The sequence below is a fragment of the Euprymna scolopes genome, chromosome 21, assembly GCF_053919585.1.
Source record: "Euprymna scolopes isolate OS-2025 chromosome 21, ASM5391958v1, whole genome shotgun sequence".
Lineage (NCBI taxonomy): Eukaryota > Metazoa > Mollusca > Cephalopoda > Sepiida > Sepiolidae > Euprymna > Euprymna scolopes.
Window position 1 is genome coordinate 62,917,114 of NC_136502.1, and position 21,934 is coordinate 62,939,047.

General features: G+C 38.1%; 1 protein-coding gene across 1 annotated transcript in view; it reads left to right on the forward strand.

The window, feature by feature from the left end:
* The window catches only part of LOC145242415 (uncharacterized), a gene marked incomplete in the record, with an annotated part of 668,062 nt that overhangs the window by 349,737 nt on the left and 296,391 nt on the right, over positions 1-21,934 (forward strand). The window contains 1 exon segment of the mRNA XM_080105451.1: positions 16,958-17,112. Within this exon segment, the coding sequence (XP_079961577.1) occupies positions 16,958-17,112 (155 nt within the window).

A 21,934-nucleotide genomic window follows, 5' to 3' on the forward strand; every position in this document is an offset into this window, starting at 1 on the left:
ATGAATGTTAACATTACAGCTTAGTGGTGGTTCGATTATGATATGGGGATGCTTTTCATCCAGGGGCACCGGTCAGTTACAAGTGATTCATGGTAGAATGAATAGTAACATTACAGCTTAGTGGTTGTTCGATTATGAAATGGGGATGCTTTTCATCCAGGGGCACCGGTCAGTTACAAGTTATTCATGGTAGAATGAATGGTAACATTAAAGCTTAGTGGTTGTTCGATTATGATATGGTGTGCTTTTCATCCAGGGGCACCAGTCAGTTACAAGTTATTCATGGTAGAATGAATGGCAACATTAAAGCTTAGTGGTTGTTTGATTAGGATATGGGGATGCTTTTCATCCAGGGGCACCGGTCAGTTACAAGTTATTCATGGTAGAATGAATGGGAACATTAAAGCTTAGTGGTGGTTCGATTATGATATGGGGATGCTTTTCATCCAGGGGCACCGGTCAGTTACAAGTTATTCATGGTAGAATGAATGGTAACATTAAAGCTTAGTGGTGGTTCGATTATGATATGGGGATGCTTTTCATCCAGGGGCACCGGTCAGTTACAAGTTATTCATGGTAGAATGAATAATAACATTAAAGCTTAGTGGTTGTTCGATTATGATATGGGGATGCTTTTCATCCAGGGGCACCGGTCAGTTACAAGTTATTCATGGTAGAATGAATGTTAACATTACAGCTTAGTGGTGGTTCGATTATGATATGGGGATGCTTTTCATCCAGGGGCACCGGTCAGTTACAAGTTATTCCTGGTAGAATGAATAGTAACATTACAGCTTAGTGGTGGTTCGATTATGATATGGGGATGCTTTTCATCCAGGGGCACCTGTCAGTTACAAGTTATTCATGGTAGAATGAATGGTAACATTAAAGCTTAGTGGTGGTTCGATTATAATATGGGGATGCTTTTCATCCAGGGGCACCGGTCAGTTACAAGTTATTCATGGTAGAATGAATGGCAACATTAAAGCTTAGTGGTGGTTCGATTATGATATGGGGATGCTTTTCATCCAGGGGCACCGGTCAGTTACAAGTTATTTATGGTAGAATGAATGGTAACATTAAAGCTTAGTGGTGGTTCGATTATGATATGGGGATGCTTTTCATCCAGGGGCACCGGTCAGTTACAAGTTATTCATGGTAGAATGAATGGCAACATTAAAGCTTAGTGGTTGTTTGATTAGGATATGGGGATGCTTTTCATCCAGGGGCGCCGGTCAGTTACAAGTTATTCATGGTAGAATGAATGGGAACATTAAAGCTTAGTGGTGGTTCGATTATGATATGGGGATGCTTTTCATCCAGGGGCACCGGTCAGTTACAAGTTATTCATGGTAGAATGAATGTTAACATTACAGCTTAGTGGTGGTTCGATTATGATATGGGGATGCTTTTCATCCAGGGGCACCGGTCAGTTACAAGTTATTCATGGTAGAATGAATAGTAACATTACAGCTTAGTGGTGGTTCGATTATGATATGGGGATGCATTTCATCCAGGGGCACCGGTCAGTTACAAGTTATTCATGGTAGAATGAATGGTAACATTAAAGCTTAGTGGTGGTTCGATTATGATATGGGGATGCTTTTCATCCAGGGGCACCAGTCAGTGAAAAGTTATTCATGGTAGAATGAATGGCAACATTAAAGCTTAGTGGTTGTTTGATTAGGATATGGGGATGCTTTTCATCCAGGGGCACCGGTCAGTTACAAGTTATTCATGGTAGAATGAATGTTAACATTACAGCTTAGTGGTGGTTCGATTATGATATGGGGATGCTTTTCATCCAGGGGCACCGGTCAGTTACAAGTTATTCATGGTAGAATGAATAGTAACATTACAGCTTAGTGGTGGTTCGATTATGATATGGGGATGCATTTCATCCAGGGGCACCGGTCAGTTACAAGTTATTCATGGTAGAATGAATGGTAACATTAAAGCTTAGTGGTGGTTCGATTATGATATTGGGATGCTTTTCATCCAGGGGCACCAGTCAGTTAAAAGTTATTCATGGTAGAATGAATGGCAACATTAAAGCTTAGTGGTTGTTTGATTAGGATATGGGGATGCTTTTCATCCAGGGGCACCGGTCAGTTACAAGTTATTCATGGTAGAATGAATGGGAACATTAAAGCTTAGTGGTGGTTCGATTATGATATGGGGATGCTTTTCATCCAGGGGCACCGGTCAGTTACAAGTTATTCATGGTAGAATGAATGTTAACATTACAGCTTAGTGGTGGTTCGATTATGATATGGGGATGCTTTTCATCCAGGGGCACCGGTCAGTTACAAGTTATTCATGGTAGAATGAATAGTAACATTACAGCTTAGTGGTGGTTCGATTATGATATGGGGATGCTTTTAATCCAGGGGCACCAGTCAGTTACAAGTTATTCATGGTAGAATGAATGGCAACATTAAAGCTTAGTGGTTGTTTGATTAGGATATGGGGATGCTTTTCATCCAGGGGCACCGGTCAGTTACAAGTTATTCATGGTAGAATGAATGGGAACATTAAAACTTAGTGGTGGTTCGATTATGATATGGGGATGCTTTTCATCCAGGGGCACCGGTCAGTTACAAGTTATTCATGGTAGAATGAATGGTAACATTAAAGCTTAGTGGTGGTTCGATTATGATATGGGGATGCTTTTCATCCAGGGGCACCGGTCAGTTACAAGTTATTCATGGTAGAATGAATAATAACATTAAAGCTTAGTGGTTGTTCGATTATGATATGGGGATGCTTTTCATCCAGGGGCACCGGTCAGTTACAAGTTATTCATGGTAGAATGAATGTTAACATTACAGCTTAGTGGTGCTTCGATTATGATATGGGGATGCTTTTCATCCAGGGGCACCGGTCAGTTACAAGTTATTCATGGTAGAATGAATAGTAACATTACAGCTTAGTGGTGGTTCGATTATGATATGGGGATGCTTTTCATCCAGGGGCACCGGTCAGTTACAAGTTATTCATGGTAGAATGAATGGTAACATTAAAGCTTAGTGGTGGTTCGATTATGATATGGGGATGCTTTTCATCCAGGGGCACCGGTCAGTTACAAGTTATTCATGGTAGAATGAATGGCAACATTAAAGCTTAGTGGTGGTTCGATTATGATATGGGGATGCTTTTCATCCAGGGGCACCGGTCAGTTTCAAGTTATTCATGGTAGAATTAATGGTAACATTAAAGCTTAGTGGTGGTTCGATTATCATATGGGGATGCTTTTCATCCAGGGGCACCGGTCAGTGACAAGTTATTCATGGTAGAATGAATGGTAACATTAAAGCTTAGTGGTGGTTCGATTATGATATGGGGATGCTTTTCATCCAGGGGCACCTGTCAGTTACAAGTTATTCATGGTAGAATGAATGGTAACATTAAAGCTTAGTGGTGGTTCGATTATTATATGGGGATGCTTTTCATCCAGGGGCACCGGTCAGTTACAAGGTATTCATGGTAGAATGAATGGTAACATTAAAGCTTAGTGGTGGTTCGATTATAATATGGGGATGCTTTTCATCCAGGGGCACAGGTCAGTTACAAGTTATTCATGGTAGAATGAATGGTAACATTAAAGCTTAGTGGTGGTTCGATTATAATATGGGGATGCTTTTCATCCAGGGGCACCGGTCAGTTACAAGTTATTCATGGTAGAATGAATGGTAACATTAAAGCTTAGTGGTGGTTCGATTATAATATGGGGATGCTTTTCATCCAGGGGCACCGGTCAGTTACAAGTTATTCATGGTAGAATGAATGGCAACATTAAAGCTTAGTGGTGGTTCGATTATGATATGGGGATGCTTTTCATCCAGGGGCACCGGTCAGTTACAAGTTATTCATGGTAGAATGAATGGTAACATTAAAGCTTAGTGGTGGTTCGATTATGATATGGGGATGCTTTTCATCCAGGGGCACCAGTCAGTTACAAGTTATTCATGGTAGAATGAATGGCAACATTAAAGCTTAGTGGTTGTTTGATTAGGATATGGGGATGCTTTTCATCCAGGGGCACCGGTCAGTTACAAGTTATTCATGGTAGAATGAATGGGAACTTTAAAGCTTAGTGGTGGTTCGATTATGATATGGGGATGCTTTCCATCCAGGGGCACCGGTCAGTTACAAGTTATTCATGGTAGAATGAATGTTAACATTACAGCTTAGTGGTGGTTCGATTATGATATGGGGATGCTTTTCATCCAGGGGCACCGGTCAGTTACAAGTGATTCATGGTAGAATGAATAGTAACATTACAGCTTAGTGGTTGTTCGATTATGAAATGGGGATGCTTTTCATCCAGGGGCACCGGTCAGTTACAAGTTATTCATGGTAGAATGAATGGTAACATTAAAGCTTAGTGGTTGTTCGATTATGATATGGTGTGCTTTTCATCCAGGGGCACCAGTCAGTTACAAGTTATTCATGGTAGAATGAATGGCAACATTAAAGCTTAGTGGTTGTTTGATTAGGATATGGGGATGCTTTTCATCCAGGGGCACCGGTCAGTTACAAGTTATTCATGGTAGAATGAATGGGAACATTAAAGCTTAGTGGTGGTTCGATTATGATATGGGGATGCTTTTCATCCAGGGGCACCGGTCAGTTACAAGTTATTCATGGTAGAATGAATGGTAACATTAAAGCTTAGTGGTGGTTCGATTATGATATGGGGATGCTTTTCATCCAGGGGCACCGGTCAGTTACAAGTTATTCATGGTAGAATGAATAATAACATTAAAGCTTAGTGGTTGTTCGATTATGATATGGGGATGCTTTTCATCCAGGGGCACCGGTCAGTTACAAGTTATTCATGGTAGAATGAATGTTAACATTACAGCTTAGTGGTGGTTCGATTATGATATGGGGATGCTTTTCATCCAGGGGCACCGGTCAGTTACAAGTTATTCCTGGTAGAATGAATAGTAACATTACAGCTTAGTGGTGGTTCGATTATGATATGGGGATGCTTTTCATCCAGGGGCACCTGTCAGTTACAAGTTATTCATGGTAGAATGAATGGTAACATTAAAGCTTAGTGGTGGTTCGATTATAATATGGGGATGCTTTTCATCCAGGGGCACCGGTCAGTTACAAGTTATTCATGGTAGAATGAATGGCAACATTAAAGCTTAGTGGTGGTTCGATTATGATATGGGGATGCTTTTCATCCAGGGGCACCGGTCAGTTACAAGTTATTTATGGTAGAATGAATGGTAACATTAAAGCTTAGTGGTGGTTCGATTATGATATGGGGATGCTTTTCATCCAGGGGCACCGGTCAGTTACAAGTTATTCATGGTAGAATGAATGGCAACATTAAAGCTTAGTGGTTGTTTGATTAGGATATGGGGATGCTTTTCATCCAGGGGCACCGGTCAGTTACAAGTTATTCATGGTAGAATGAATGGCAACATTAAAGCTTAGTGGTGGTTCGATTATGATATGGGGATGCTTTTCATCCAGGGGCACCGGTCAGTTTCAAGTTATTCATGGTAGAATTAATGGTAACATTAAAGCTTAGTGGTGGTTCGATTATCATATGGGGATGCTTTTCATCCAGGGGCACCGGTCAGTGACAAGTTATTCATGGTAGAATGAATGGTAACATTAAAGCTTAGTGGTGGTTCGATTATGATATGGGGATGCTTTTCATCCAGGGGCACCTGTCAGTTACAAGTTATTCATGGTAGAATGAATGGTAACATTAAAGCTTAGTGGTGGTTCGATTATTATATGGGGATGCTTTTCATCCAGGGGCACCGGTCAGTTACAAGGTATTCATGGTAGAATGAATGGTAACATTAAAGCTTAGTGGTGGTTCGATTATAATATGGGGATGCTTTTCATCCAGGGGCACAGGTCAGTTACAAGTTATTCATGGTAGAATGAATGGTAACATTAAAGCTTAGTGGTGGTTCGATTATAATATGGGGATGCTTTTCATCCAGGGGCACCGGTCAGTTACAAGTTATTCATGGTAGAATGAATGGTAACATTAAAGCTTAGTGGTGGTTCGATTATAATATGGGGATGCTTTTCATCCAGGGGCACCGGTCAGTTACAAGTTATTCATGGTAGAATGAATGGCAACATTAAAGCTTAGTGGTGGTTCGATTATGATATGGGGATGCTTTTCATCCAGGGGCACCGGTCAGTTACAAGTTATTCATGGTAGAATGAATGGTAACATTAAAGCTTAGTGGTGGTTCGATTATGATATGGGGATGCTTTTCATCCAGGGGCACCAGTCAGTTACAAGTTATTCATGGTAGAATGAATGGCAACATTAAAGCTTAGTGGTTGTTTGATTAGGATATGGGGATGCTTTTCATCCAGGGGCACCGGTCAGTTACAAGTTATTCATGGTAGAATGAATGGGAACTTTAAAGCTTAGTGGTGGTTCGATTATGATATGGGGATGCTTTCCATCCAGGGGCACCGGTCAGTTACAAGTTATTCATGGTAGAATGAATGTTAACATTACAGCTTAGTGGTGGTTCGATTATGATATGGGGATGCTTTTCATCCAGGGGCACCGGTCAGTTACAAGTGATTCATGGTAGAATGAATAGTAACATTACAGCTTAGTGGTTGTTCGATTATGAAATGGGGATGCTTTTCATCCAGGGGCACCGGTCAGTTACAAGTTATTCATGGTAGAATGAATGGTAACATTAAAGCTTAGTGGTTGTTCGATTATGATATGGTGTGCTTTTCATCCAGGGGCACCAGTCAGTTACAAGTTATTCATGGTAGAATGAATGGCAACATTAAAGCTTAGTGGTTGTTTGATTAGGATATGGGGATGCTTTTCATCCAGGGGCACCGGTCAGTTACAAGTTATTCATGGTAGAATGAATGGGAACATTAAAGCTTAGTGGTGGTTCGATTATGATATGGGGATGCTTTTCATCCAGGGGCACCGGTCAGTTACAAGTTATTCATGGTAGAATGAATGGTAACATTAAAGCTTAGTGGTGGTTCGATTATGATATGGGGATGCTTTTCATCCAGGGGCACCGGTCAGTTACAAGTTATTCATGGTAGAATGAATAATAACATTAAAGCTTAGTGGTTGTTCGATTATGATATGGGGATGCTTTTCATCCAGGGGCACCGGTCAGTTACAAGTTATTCATGGTAGAATGAATGTTAACATTACAGCTTAGTGGTGGTTCGATTATGATATGGGGATGCTTTTCATCCAGGGGCACCGGTCAGTTACAAGTTATTCCTGGTAGAATGAATAGTAACATTACAGCTTAGTGGTGGTTCGATTATGATATGGGGATGCTTTTCATCCAGGGGCACCTGTCAGTTACAAGTTATTCATGGTAGAATGAATGGTAACATTAAAGCTTAGTGGTGGTTCGATTATAATATGGGGATGCTTTTCATCCAGGGGCACCGGTCAGTTACAAGTTATTCATGGTAGAATGAATGGCAACATTAAAGCTTAGTGGTGGTTCGATTATGATATGGGGATGCTTTTCATCCAGGGGCACCGGTCAGTTACAAGTTATTTATGGTAGAATGAATGGTAACATTAAAGCTTAGTGGTGGTTCGATTATGATATGGGGATGCTTTTCATCCAGGGGCACCGGTCAGTTACAAGTTATTCATGGTAGAATGAATGGCAACATTAAAGCTTAGTGGTTGTTTGATTAGGATATGGGGATGCTTTTCATCCAGGGGCGCCGGTCAGTTACAAGTTATTCATGGTAGAATGAATGGGAACATTAAAGCTTAGTGGTGGTTCGATTATGATATGGGGATGCTTTTCATCCAGGGGCACCGGTCAGTTACAAGTTATTCATGGTAGAATGAATGTTAACATTACAGCTTAGTGGTGGTTCGATTATGATATGGGGATGCTTTTCATCCAGGGGCACCGGTCAGTTACAAGTTATTCATGGTAGAATGAATAGTAACATTACAGCTTAGTGGTGGTTCGATTATGATATGGGGATGCATTTCATCCAGGGGCACCGGTCAGTTACAAGTTATTCATGGTAGAATGAATGGTAACATTAAAGCTTAGTGGTGGTTCGATTATGATATGGGGATGCTTTTCATCCAGGGGCACCAGTCAGTTAAAAGTTATTCATGGTAGAATGAATGGCAACATTAAAGCTTAGTGGTTGTTTGATTAGGATATGGGGATGCTTTTCATCCAGGGGCACCGGTCAGTTACAAGTTATTCATGGTAGAATGAATGGGAACATTAAAGCTTAGTGGTGGTTCGATTATGATATGGGGATGCTTTTCATCCAGGGGCACCTGTCAGTTACAAGTTATTCATGGTAGAATGAATGTTAACATTACAGCTTAGTGGTGGTTCGATTATGATATGGGGATGCTTTTCATCCAGGGGCACCGGTCAGTTACAAGTTATTCATGGTAGAATGAATAGTAACATTACAGCTTAGTGGTGGTTCGATTATGATATGGGGATGCTTTTCATCCAGGGCACCGGTCAGTTACAAGTTATTCATGGTAGAATGAATGGTAACATTAAAGCTTAGTGGTGGTTCGATTATGATATGGGGATGCTTTTCATCCAGGGGCACCAGTCAGTTACAAGTTATTCATGGTAGAATGAATGGCAACATTAAAGCTTAGTGGTTGTTTGATTAGGATATGGGGATGCTTTTCATCCAGGGGCACCGGTCAGTTACAAGTTATTCATGGTAGAATGAATGGTAACATTAAAGCTTAGTGGTGGTTCGATTATGATATGGGGATGCTTTTCATCCAGGGGCACCGGTCAGTTACAAGTTATTCATGGTAGAATGAATAATAACATTAAAGCTTAGTGGTTGTTCGATTATGATATGGGGATGCTTTTCATCCAGGGGCACCGGTCAGTTACAAGTTATTCATGGTAGAATGAATGTTAACATTACAGCTTAGTGGTGCTTCGATTATGATATGGGGATGCTTTTCATCCAGGGGCACCGGTCAGTTACAAGTTATTCATGGTAGAATGAATAGTAACATTACAGCTTAGTGGTGGTTCGATTATGATATGGGGATGCTTTTCATCCAGGGGCACCGGTCAGTTACAAGTTATTCATGGTAGAATGAATGGTAACATTAAAGCTTAGTGGTGGTTCGATTATGATATGGGGATGCTTTTCATCCAGGGGCACCGGTCAGTTACAAGTTATTCATGGTAGAATGAATGGCAACATTAAAGCTTAGTGGTGGTTCGATTATGATATGGAGATGCTTTTCATCCAGGGGCACCGGTCAGTTTCAAGTTATTCATGGTAGAATTAATGGTAACATTAAAGCTTAGTGGTGGTTCGATTATCATATGGGGATGCTTTTCATCCAGGGGCACCGGTCAGTGACAAGTTATTCATGGTAGAATGAATGGTAACATTAAAGCTTAGTGGTGGTTCGATTATGATATGGGGATGCTTTTCATCCAGGGGCACCTGTCAGTTACAAGTTATTCATGGTAGAATGAATGGTAACATTAAAGCTTAGTGGTGGTTCGATTATTATATGGGGATGCTTTTCATCCAGGGGCACCGGTCAGTTACAAGTTATTCATGGTAGAATGAATGGTAACATTAAAGCTTAGTGGTGGTTCGATTGTGATATGGGGATGCTTTTCATCCAGGGGCACCGGTCAGTTACAAGGTATTCATGGTAGAATGAATGGTAACATTAAAGCTTAGTGGTGGTTCGATTATAATATGGGGATGCTTTTCATCCAGGGGCACCGGTCAGTTACAAGTTATTCATGGTAGAATGAATGGTAACATTAAAGCTTAGTGGTGGTTCGATTATAATATGGGGATGCTTTTCATCCAGGGGCACCGGTCAGTTACAAGTTATTCATGGTAGAATGAATGGTAACATTAAAGCTTAGTGGTGGTTCGATTATAATATGGGGATGCTTTTCATCCAGGGGCACCGGTCAGTTACAAGTTATTCATGGTAGAATGAATGGTAACATTAAAGCTTAGTGGTTGTTTGATTAGGATATGGGGATGCTTTTCATCCAGGGGCGCCGGTCAGTTACAAGTTATTCATGGTAGAATGAATGGGAACATTAAAGCTTAGTGGTGGTTCGATTATGATATGGGGATGCTTTTCATCCAGGGGCACCGGTCAGTTACAAGTTATTCATGGTAGAATGAATGTTAACATTACAGCTTAGTGGTGGTTCGATTATGATATAGGGATGCTTTTCATCCAGGGGCACCGGTCAGTTACAAGTTATTCATGGTAGAATGAATAGTAACATTACAGCTTAGTGGTGGTTTCATTATGATATGGGGATGCATTTCATCCAGGGGCACCGGTCAGTTACAAGTTATTCATGGTAGAATGAATGGTAACATTAAAGCTTAGTGGTGGTTCGATTATGATATGGGGATGCTTTTCATCCAGGGGCACCAGTCAGTTAAAAGTTATTCATGGTAGAATGAATGGCAACATTAAAGCTTAGTGGTTGTTTGATTAGGATATGGGGATGCTTTTCATCCAGGGGCACCGGTCAGTTACAAGTTATTCATGGTAGAATGAATGGGAACATTAAAGCTTAGTGGTGGTTCGATTATGATATGGGGATGCTTTTCATCCAGGGGCACCGGTCAGTTACAAGTTATTCATGGTAGAATGAATGTTAACATTACAGCTTAGTGGTGGTTCGATTATGATATGGGGATGCTTTTCATCCAGGGGCACCGGTCAGTTACAAGTTATTCATGGTAGAATGAATAGTAACATTACAGCTTAGTGGTGGTTCGATTATGATATGGGGATGCTTTTCATCCAGGGCACCGGTCAGTTACAAGTTATTCATGGTAGAATGAATGGTAACATTAAAGCTTAGTGGTGGTTCGATTATGATATGGGGATTCTTTTCATCCAGGGGCACCAGTCAGTTACAAGTTATTCATGGTAGAATGAATGGCAACATTAAAGCTTAGTGGTTGTTTGATTAGGATATGGGGATGCTTTTCATCCAGGGGCACCGGTCAGTTACAAGTTATTCATGGTAGAATGAATGGTAACATTAAAGCTTAGTGGTGGTTCGATTATGATATGGGGATGCTTTTCATCCAGGGGCACCGGTCAGTTACAAGTTATTCATGGTAGAATGAATAATAACATTAAAGCTTAGTGGTTGTTCGATTATGATATGGGGATGCTTTTCATCCAGGGGCACCGGTCAGTTACAAGTTATTCATGGTAGAATGAATGTTAACATTACAGCTTAGTGGTGCTTCGATTATGATATGGGGATGCTTTTCATCCAGGGGCACCGGTCAGTTACAAGTTATTCATGGTAGAATGAATAGTAACATTACAGCTTAGTGGTGGTTCGATTATGATATGGGGATGCTTTTCATCCAGGGGCACCGGTCAGTTACAAGTTATTCATGGTAGAATGAATGGTAACATTAAAGCTTAGTGGTGGTTCGATTATGATATGGGGATGCTTTTCATCCAGGGGCACCGGTCAGTTACAAGTTATTCATGGTAGAATGAATGGCAACATTAAAGCTTAGTGGTGGTTCGATTATGATATGGGGATGCTTTTCATCCAGGGGCACCGGTCAGTTTCAAGTTATTCATGGTAGAATTAATGGTAACATTAAAGCTTAGTGGTGGTTCGATTATCATATGGGGATGCTTTTCATCCAGGGGCACCGGTCAGTTTCAAGTTATTCATGGTAGAATGAATGGTAACATTAAAGCTTAGTGGTGGTTCGATTATGATATGGGGATGCTTTTCATCCAGGGGACCTGTCAGTTACAAGTTATTCATGGTAGAATGAATGGTAACATTAAAGCTTAGTGGTGGTTCGATTATTATATGGGGATGCTTTTCATCCAGGGGCACCGGTCAGTTACAAGTTATTCATGGTAGAATGAATGGTAACATTAAAGCTTAGTGGTGGTTCGATTGTGATATGGGGATGCTTTTCATCCAGGGGCACCGGTCAGTTACAAGGTATTCATGGTAGAATGAATGGTAACATTAAAGCTTAGTGGTGGTTCGATTATGATATGGGGATGCTTTTCATCCAGGGGCACCGGTCAGTTACAAGTTATTCATGGTAGAATGAATGGTAACATTAAAGCTTAGTGGTGGTTCGATTATAATATGGGGATGCTTTTCATCCAGGGGCACCGGTCAGTTACAAGTTATTCATGGTAGAATGAATGGTAACATTAAAGCTTAGTGGTGGTTCGATTATAATATGGGGATGCTTTTCATCCAGGGGCACCGGTCAGTTACAAGTTATCCATGGTAGAATGAATGGTAACATTAAAGCTTAGTGTTTGTTCGATTATAATATGGGGATGCTTTTCATCCAGGGGCACCGGTCAGTTACAAGTTATTCATGGTAGAATGAATGGTAACATTACAGCTTAGTGGTGGTTCGATTATAATATAGGGATGCTTTTCATCCAGGGGCACCGGTCAGTTACAAGTTATTCATGGTAGAATGAATGGTAACATTAAAGCTTAGTGGTGGTTCGATTATAATATGGGGATGCTTTTCATCCAGGGGCACCGGTCAGTTACAAGTTATTCATGGTAGAATGAATGGTAACATTAAAGCTTAGTGTTTGTTCGATTATAATATGGGGATGCTTTTCATCCAGGGGCACCGGTCAGTTACAAGTTATTCATGGTAGAATGAATGGTAACATTACAGCTTAGTGGTGGTTCGATTATAATACAGGGATGCTTTTCATCCAGGGGCACCGGTCAGTTACAAGTTATTCATGGTAGAATGAATGGTAACATTAAAGCTTAGTGGTGGTTCGATTATAATATGGGGATGCTTTTCATCCAGGGGCACCGGTCAGTTACAAGTTATTCATGGTAGAATGAATGGTAACATTAAAGCTTACTGGTGGTTCGATTATAATATGGGGATGCTTTTCATCCAGGGGAACCGGTCAGTTACAAGTTATTCATGGTAGAATGAATGGTAACATGTACAGGGAGATTCTAGAGAAGAATCTTCAGAAATCTGCAACTTTTTAAGACAGAATTTTGTGATTCAACATCACAATGATTCCAAACATACCACAAAATTTACAAAGGAAGGCTTTGAAAATAATGGTATTAGTACTTTCAATTGGACAAATCAGTCTCCTGATTTGAATCCAATTGAGAACTTGTGGAATACTTTTAAGATTCATAAGCAAAATCCACATAATATCAGGCAATTAGAGGAATTATGCAAGGAAGAATGGAGTAAAGTAACAGTGGATCAGTGTGAAAAACTTGTCGCTAATTATAGAAAGCGACTGGAAATTGTGAAAAAACAAAAACAAAAAAAAAAAAACAACAACAGAGGCTATGCAACAAAATATTAAATTGATGAAACCAATACTTTTGCATTTTTGAACTTTGATAAAAAAATGAATTCAACCAAGAGTTTTTATTTATCCTTCCACAGACAGCCAAAACAACTTTACGAGATATTACTTATGAAATATCAGGAAAATGGCGAACATAAACTAAAGTTATGACAGAAAATAACATTCAATACTTCTGCATGTCACTGTATATACTTCAGAATGTGAGTAGCCACTGGCAAAAATTGAAATCAGAAATCGAGATGAATTTCTCAACCTTGAAGGCCATGCCCCTCTTTCTCCATGAATTTCTCAACTTAGGGCGCCAGAGTGTTCACTAATTGTGTGTGTGTGTGTGTGTGTCTCTCTCTCTCTCTCTCTCTCTCTCTCTCTCTCTCTCTCTCTCTCTCTCTAGATTCAATCAATGAGGGGATGGGTGCTAGTTAGCCTTATTGATATACTATCATTCAGTCTGTCTGTGGATGACTTCTATATAAAAGCCTCTCCGCCATTTTTTAGCATTGTCATAAATGGTTTTATCTGCTATTTAATTAGTGTAACACAAAGTTCTTTGTTTGTAAATAAACAAACCAACCTAGCACTTTAAAGGTAGCGGTCAAAATGTATATACGAATAGACATTTGATGAGACTGTTTATGGGCACTGGTTCAACTAGATGGTCATAGATTCAACCTCTGACTTGGAATGGCTGCTAGTTTAACCACACTCAAGAGCTGTGATACAGTGAAACAGTCTCTCTGCTGATGACTATATAAACTAATACAAGAGCCCAACAATATTTTTCGGACACTTTAAAAAAAGTACTTCAAGGTGGTTACTAGTGCCAAAAACTTTTGAGATTGTAATTACGTAGTTGAGGAGTGAAAATCCACTACTAGTGTAATCATTTTTATTAGTTTGGCTTTGATAATTTTAGTTTTTGTGATTTTTGCAAAAACTTGCACGACATTATTTTTCGGACATGATAAAAAATCCTATTTTTATTAAGAGCTATGTTCATGTATATGTTGATGTATGCAAATTTTATGCTTGTACACTTAAACTCCGAATGGAAAAAGAAGAGAGGAATGAAAAGATCAATCAGCAAGAGGACTGAAAAGAGAACGAAGAGGACTCTGATACGGCTTTTGACATCTGGAGAAAAAGTTACAGCAAGAAAAGTGAAGGAGAAATGTGGATTGGATGTAAACGTCCTAACAATACAAAGAACGCTGCATAGGATTGGTTTAAAGTATGCAAAAGCTAAGAAAAAAATTACACTAATAAAGAAACACAAAGGAGCAAGACTGGAGAGTGCTAAAAGGTGGTTAACAAAGCATGTGGATTTTAAGAAGGTTATATTTACTGATGAGAAGTGTTTCAAGTTTGATGGGGTTGGTGGATGGTGTACTTGGTCGAGAAGGGGTGAGTCTGTTGTACTGAACAAACAACAGATGGGAGGAGGATGAATTATGGTTTGGGGTAAGATCTTTGCTAATGGAAATATATGGTTAGAGTGTCTGAAAGGATGACAGAACAGCGAAAACTACAAACAGTTGCTGGACGAGAAAGCTCTACCAAGGATAAGAAGAGAGATGAGGAATGATTTCATTCTACAGCAAGACAATTGCAGCATCCATGTATCAAAACTCATGAAAGAATGGATGGCTAAAGTGAATATGATTACTTTGGAATGGCCTGCAAAAAGCCCAGATCTAAATTTAATAGAAAATGTTTGGGCAATGCTTACGCAACTTGTCTATGATGGACCTGAAATAACGAAAGAGGCTCAACTATGGGAACGAATACTAGATGCTAAAAAACAACTAATGTAGAGATGTTATTGTGTACATGTTTGATCATTATAAAGAGAGATTGATAAAAGTTATTGAGAAGAAAGGTGATATTACAGACTATTAACAGTTTTTCAACAATGTCCGAAAAATAATGTTGCATATGTTTTGTAAAAAATGATGAAAATTAAACATTTTTCCTCACCTAATCGATTTTCTTCCATTTTTATTGCAGGTATTGTCTTTATATGTTTATGCTATTCTACTGAGGAAATTTCACCACTCTATGGTACTCGGAAAGTCAAATACAAAGTGTCCGAAAAATATTGTTGGGCCCCTGTAATAGCACATTAAAATATTGAGGCAGAACTTTTAGAGACACATAACAGTTCCAGAAATGAAAAGAACTTATGTTTTTATCGAAAACGCGGAGAGGGGGGTTAAATAGTTTTATTTGCAGAAACAATTTGAAAAGTTTATAGTTCCAAACAGAAATTATCCCCCCAAAATTAGAATTTTTAACGATGAATGATCATTTACTCCAGTTATAATGGGAATTCAAAATTTAGTGAGAACTTTTGTTTACTCAAAAATATGTTGTTTTTTTATTCAAGAAATAACATTGTATTTGTAAATAGGTGTATTTAGTAAATGTGGCAGGTGGTCTTTTTGCTAATGCAACCAATCAAATACTTTTTTCTATATAATTTCATTTTTATCCCCTATAAATAATTTCAAGTGGAAAACTTTTCATTCATCAGAGTTTTAAAAAGACAATTTATTAAAATATATCTGCTTTTATTAACTACTAGTAAGCACACTCAATGTTTTCCGGCAGTGAATGGGAACCACTCTTTTTATTCCTATTTTTATAATTCATACAATTTTCAAATTTCTATATAAAATCATTTTTTCCTTCATATTTTTGTGATTACTAAAATCAATTAAATTTTTTGGGTTTAACAAAAAATGACTGCCAAAACAGATTTAATTAATTTAATTACTTTAGAGTAAAACACTCTAAAGTAATTAAATTAATTAAATCTGTTTTGGCAGTCATTTTGTGTTAAACCCCAAAAATTTAATTGATTTTAATATTTAATCCTAATAATATTTTATTTTTGATTAGTCATAAATAAATGAAGATTAATGAGATTTTACCCTCACATATCACCGAGTAATAATTTAATAACAGACAATTTTTTGTTATTCACCATTACATTATCCATTCTCATCTTTTTGTAAGCGACTGACCAACGTTCAACTAGAGAGATAAACAGCATTCAATAACATAATGCACCATATATGCACTATAGGTCAATTTCTTATTGTGTATGACTTATACACAGAGGTTGTGAGTTCGAACCTCCCTCATACAAACTACCATTGCAATCTTTGTAAAGAAAAGTTATGGTTGATCTTGATATAGAGCTTTGTTTTTAATTGTTTTCCTGAACAGGACATGAATAGACACGTTAAAAGAAATCATAAAGATCAATTACCAAAGCATGGCTTCATAAAATATCATATAGGTCACGGCGTCATATCATTTTGTCCCATGGAAAATACCTTATCAAAGTGAATAAGCTGTATTTATTACATGTTCTTTTCTATTAGTATTTTTTATTCTTGCATGTTTTTAAGTGATTAAGCTGAATGGAGGACATATGTTTTTGTATTACTGTATTACTTGTTTCTGTATTCTGTTACTCTTTTGTAAACCTAGAAAGACTTTCTGATCTATAGATTTTGTAGCTGTCAGCATTTAATGGCATGTTTCTTTGTTTTGTAGATGGAACAAGTCCAATTCACAAAGCTTGCCATGATGGAAATGACATTGCTCTGGAACATTTGATAAACCATGGAGGAGATATCCATGCACAAGATAACCAATTGCGATCACCTGTTCACTGGGCAGTTACCACACCACAGTTAAAATGTCTACAAGTAGGTTTTGTATATTAGAATACAGTAGCATTTAGATATTTTCGATATGACCATGTCACGCTCACAAATTTAGAAAAAGGAGCAACAAGGATTTAATATACAGCAACATTGATTAGCAGCAATGTTGCATAAACATTTTAAAGTAATGACAAAGTTCTGGTTTGAAGTTGGAATTTATATATATATATATATATATATATATATATATATATATATATATATATATATATTACGTTTGGAAAAAATATATAGCAATTAAACTACATAGAATTTTCCACGTTTCATCTTCATGAGGATTTGTCAGGTTATTTGATGTTACTGAGTGTTTTTATATATTCACGTGGTGCTGAATTTGCTAGTTAGCCAATCAGATTCTTTATTATTCATACACCCATTTATCGCAGCCAATAGTCACATGTTTATCAGAAAAAAGTGTACTTGACCTCTAATTCACCCTTATCTTTGTACGTTTTTTGAGAGGATAGAGGCATCATTTTCTTTGTTCTGGACAGTGACCTAGTTTTAGTCTGGATGTGTTCAGATATGTCCCCTTACATTTTAGTTTATACTAGTTCATTTGTTTAGTTATTAATTATTATTATAATTATAATCATTGTTATTGTTGCTTTTATTAGTATTTATTTTTATTCTATTTATTGTTCTTTAGTGTGCTTTTTTTCCTGCAGTAATATTTATTTTGTGTATTCATACGCTTGCTATTTCACTTCTGGAGTCTAATTTCTCATTCATACATAATCTACATGAGTCATTTAAGTTCATACACGTACTGGCTTGCCACACTATTTTTCACTCAACTATTGGTGAGCGTCTACTTTCCCTAAGCTCCTAGTAGTAATTCACTAATGATGTTTTTATTGGGCCTTTTTTTTTAATTTACTTCTGTGGTGGTAATACATAATACTTCTTGTTATTCGGATTTCCTTTAGCAAATATTATGGCCTTGTAAACGGTGCTTTTAGGCATTTATTTTGCAGTTGATAGATATATTTCTTAATTTTCTATTTTTAGTCTTATTATAACTAATGGTGTCCTATTGTTTGTATTTGATGTCGATATTATATTACCCACTATTTTTTAGAGCTGTGTTGTAAATGTTGCTTGACTTCTTAAATACATTTTTGTCATAAGAATTTTTGCTAAGTCTATTCTTTAAGTTCATGTATATTAGCATTGTCTTTTAAGTATTTTAAGTTTAGAATGATATCTTTTTTATGTTAGGTTTAACTTTTTCATTTCCATGTATATGATTTTTCTAAAATTTTCCTCCATCGTTTTTTCTGTTTCGTTTTGACTTCCGTCGAAGTTCTCAGAAATCAAGGGATCCACTTCCGGGACTTCAGATACGGATAGATAGCAGTCCACAATGCCAAATTGTAATCAGTATGATTAAAAATTAGGACAAACCTTTTTATGTGCAGTCTGTCGAGTGCCGTGTAGACAAAGAAAATGGAAAAATATTTTGTAAATGGCCGCCTTTCTCTTTATATGTTTTACTGTTGTTACATGACATGCTAATGAAATGCTTCCAGTTGAATATAAAAAGTCTAATTTTTCAGAGATGAGATTATTATTGATTTGGAGGTCAGAGGTGCAAATTTTGATAGCAGAGCGTCGAGATTTGGAGTTGAGTTTTGATAGCAGAACGTCAAGATTCAGTACGGTTTTGGTAGCAGAGCATTAGTTAACATTTTTTTCACCACAGTAGGAAGGTATATTGGTTTTTGTTTCAGATATTTTTCGACCAAGCAATTGCCTCAGCAGTATTCACCCATTAGATTAATTTCAGGTCTTTTTTCTTATTTGATTGTTTATTCTAGAAATGAATGTTTTGCTAAGTCTACATATTTCAGGTTTGATCAGATTGATTAAACGAGTGCTAGGGTTATTTATTAACATTAGATTCATGATTTGTAATTAAGATATAAGCCTCCTTAGATTTGAATTTACTAACTTTGTTGTTAACTTTTAGTCTAGTATATATTTCTGTAGTTGTATTTATTTGTATATCTATGTAGTTGCATTTATTTGTAGTTTTGCATAGTGCTTTCTGTGATTAGTTTGTCTTTATTTTATAAAATGTTTTGGTTTTATTTGCTTTTAGGAAGATTTTGTTAGACTTGTTTACGTTTCTAACAATGTTGTGTAATTGGTTTTGGAAGTTGTTGGGTTGTTGGTAGAACTATAAATTCTTAAGATATCATTTTTGAAGTTAATCATTAGTTCTATTGGTTTTGCATTTTTTAGTCTTTTGAATCCATAGGATTATTTTGTATGTAGGTGTTAATGCTTATTAAGGAAGAAGTGTGCTCACTATCTCATTCAACATATTAGTTCTTCCATTTTTTAATTAGTTTAATAATGTATCCATGCTTACTAGGTATTGGTATAGTTTTAAGCTGCAGTAAATGAGTGTGTGAATAACAAAGAATTTGATTGGCTGACTAGCAAACTCAGCACAACATGAATATATAAAAATACACAGTAACATCGATTTCATGCACTAGCCTGATAAATCTTCACAAGGATAAAACAAGGAAAATTTGTGTATCTTTATTGTTATATATTTTTCATAAATACTATCTAGCTCTACTCGCTTATTGGGCACTGCTGAAGTAAATACTGAAGATGAAATAAAATTTAATGTAGATACATGAAATAATATATATATATATATATATATATATATTTTTTTTTTAGGTTAATATTTTCCAGAAGTAAAGCAACCAATTAAATTTTAACGAGGTTAATGCAAGAGTGCTAAATACCGAATTAGGGTAATATATACCATTTATTTGTTGTACATAAGCATTAATATGTAGCTACACATTCACGAGCATGTTTCAGTCAGCCAGTAACAAGTAACAAGGGACTACAGTGGAACAAGCATAAGCGGAAATCATGGTGAAGATGAGTGGGTGAAACCACTCAATTCTCATTGTACAACTCACTTAAGTTAAGGAAACAGAAGTCTTACTATTTGTGTGTCAGGCGAGTTTGAGCGGTAAAGAGATTAAAGATAACGCCTGTGGTTTTATAAGCTGTGGTCCAGCGAAATCTCACCACACACATGCAAATGGGGAAGATAGGCTGTATATAAGTAGCCTGAGTTGAGAAGTAGGACATTTGACATTTGACATTTGACATTTGACATTTGACGATTGCTGGATTTCTAGCCACTTGTTTGGAGGACCGCTGTTATGACTTCTCACAACTTGATCAACAAAAGAAAATCAAATTTCTGGCTATGGCCACCAGCCTGACCAATATGATAAAGCCATTCAGTGATGTGGTGGCTTGGCTAAAGAAAGTGGACCTAGTGGCAAAGCTCCAAAAGATAGATGATATTGCTACAGTGATACCATTATTCCTGGAGGGGGGTTGCGCTAGCCCTATGCTTGGAGCTGAATGAGTGGGAACAAAATCATGCTGACGCAATTAAAGTCAGCTGTGTTTAAAGTCAGATTGATCCAGGCATTTGCTAAGGAGCCATTTGAGACGTCCACCAGATTAAAAGAAATGAGGTGGACGGGGGAATATGTTTATGTGTATGCTTATGAGATTAAAAGATTGGTGGAGCTATCAGGAATTAGAAGGCAGGCAGCAAGTCACATAGCCAAGATGGCGTTTGTCACCAGATTCCTGGACAAGATTTCTAAGAGGTTGCAGCAGGTCCCGGGTGTTAAAATCTTGGAGGTGAGCGAGCTGCTCCCAACTGCTAAAATTTTAGTAAGCACCCAACCCTCTGGGTCCGTGAGAACTGCGACAATAGTGCAGAAGGATGTGAGCAGAAATCGTCTGAGACCGCAAGGTACATGTTTTGAATGTGGGGATTAGGGTTAGCGGAGATACTGCAGGAGGTTCCATGAAAAGATAGTGTGCCACAGATGTAACTAGAGTGGTCACATGGCAGTGAACTGCACGAGTCTAAGAAACTGGCAAGGGGGAGCCGAGGCGCCAGCAGCTGACCCGTCTTGGTATTAATGGTACACTCGCAGCAGATACCCAAGTGAGAGATTGTTGTGGAAGGACAAAAGACCTGATCGACACTAGCTGTACCACTACTATGGTGCACATGAGCCTGGTCGGAGGATGAAAAGAGAAGGACGAAGTAGTGGCATTCGATGGGTCACAAGTGAAGTGTCGAGGAAAGAGGACTGTCATAATTGAAAATGAGGATCACCGAATAAGGGTCCATGTGGTTGTTGCTGACCAACTGCTGCCTAGCGTCCAAGCAATTGTTGGAATGGACATAATATGCTGACTTGGAGGTGTTATAGTCAGCAGCAATGGCGTGAGGTTCCGACTGGCAGAGTGCGCAGTGACAGAGCAAGTCAACAAAGGGCTTAAAAGAGAAAAGAGATGGATTCGATCCGTCGGGTTAGGGTTAGGGTTTTCAAGCAGAATTCAACGGGAATCAGTGAACAGTGGGATTGGAAGAATGAACCATCAGCGCTAACAAGGTGGCATGTGATGATAATTTGAAAGGAGGAACAAGAGAGGATTTTAAATGAGAAGTGGACAGATGGATTGAGGAGGGTATACTGTTGCTGTGGATGGATGACGTCAAATTGGGCATCTTGTCATTGACCGTTCTGCAGCCAACAAAAGGGAAGGTCAGACCAGTTCTAGATTTCTGGGAGTTGAACCAATATGTTGAGTGCCATACTGGGAGTGACATTGTAGATGTATGCAGTGAGACCATTAGAAACTGGAGGCAAATGAATTGTGCGACTACATTGGTCGATCTAAAATCTGCCTACTTACACCTCTGTATCGCCAAGAAACTCTGGAAGTACCAGTT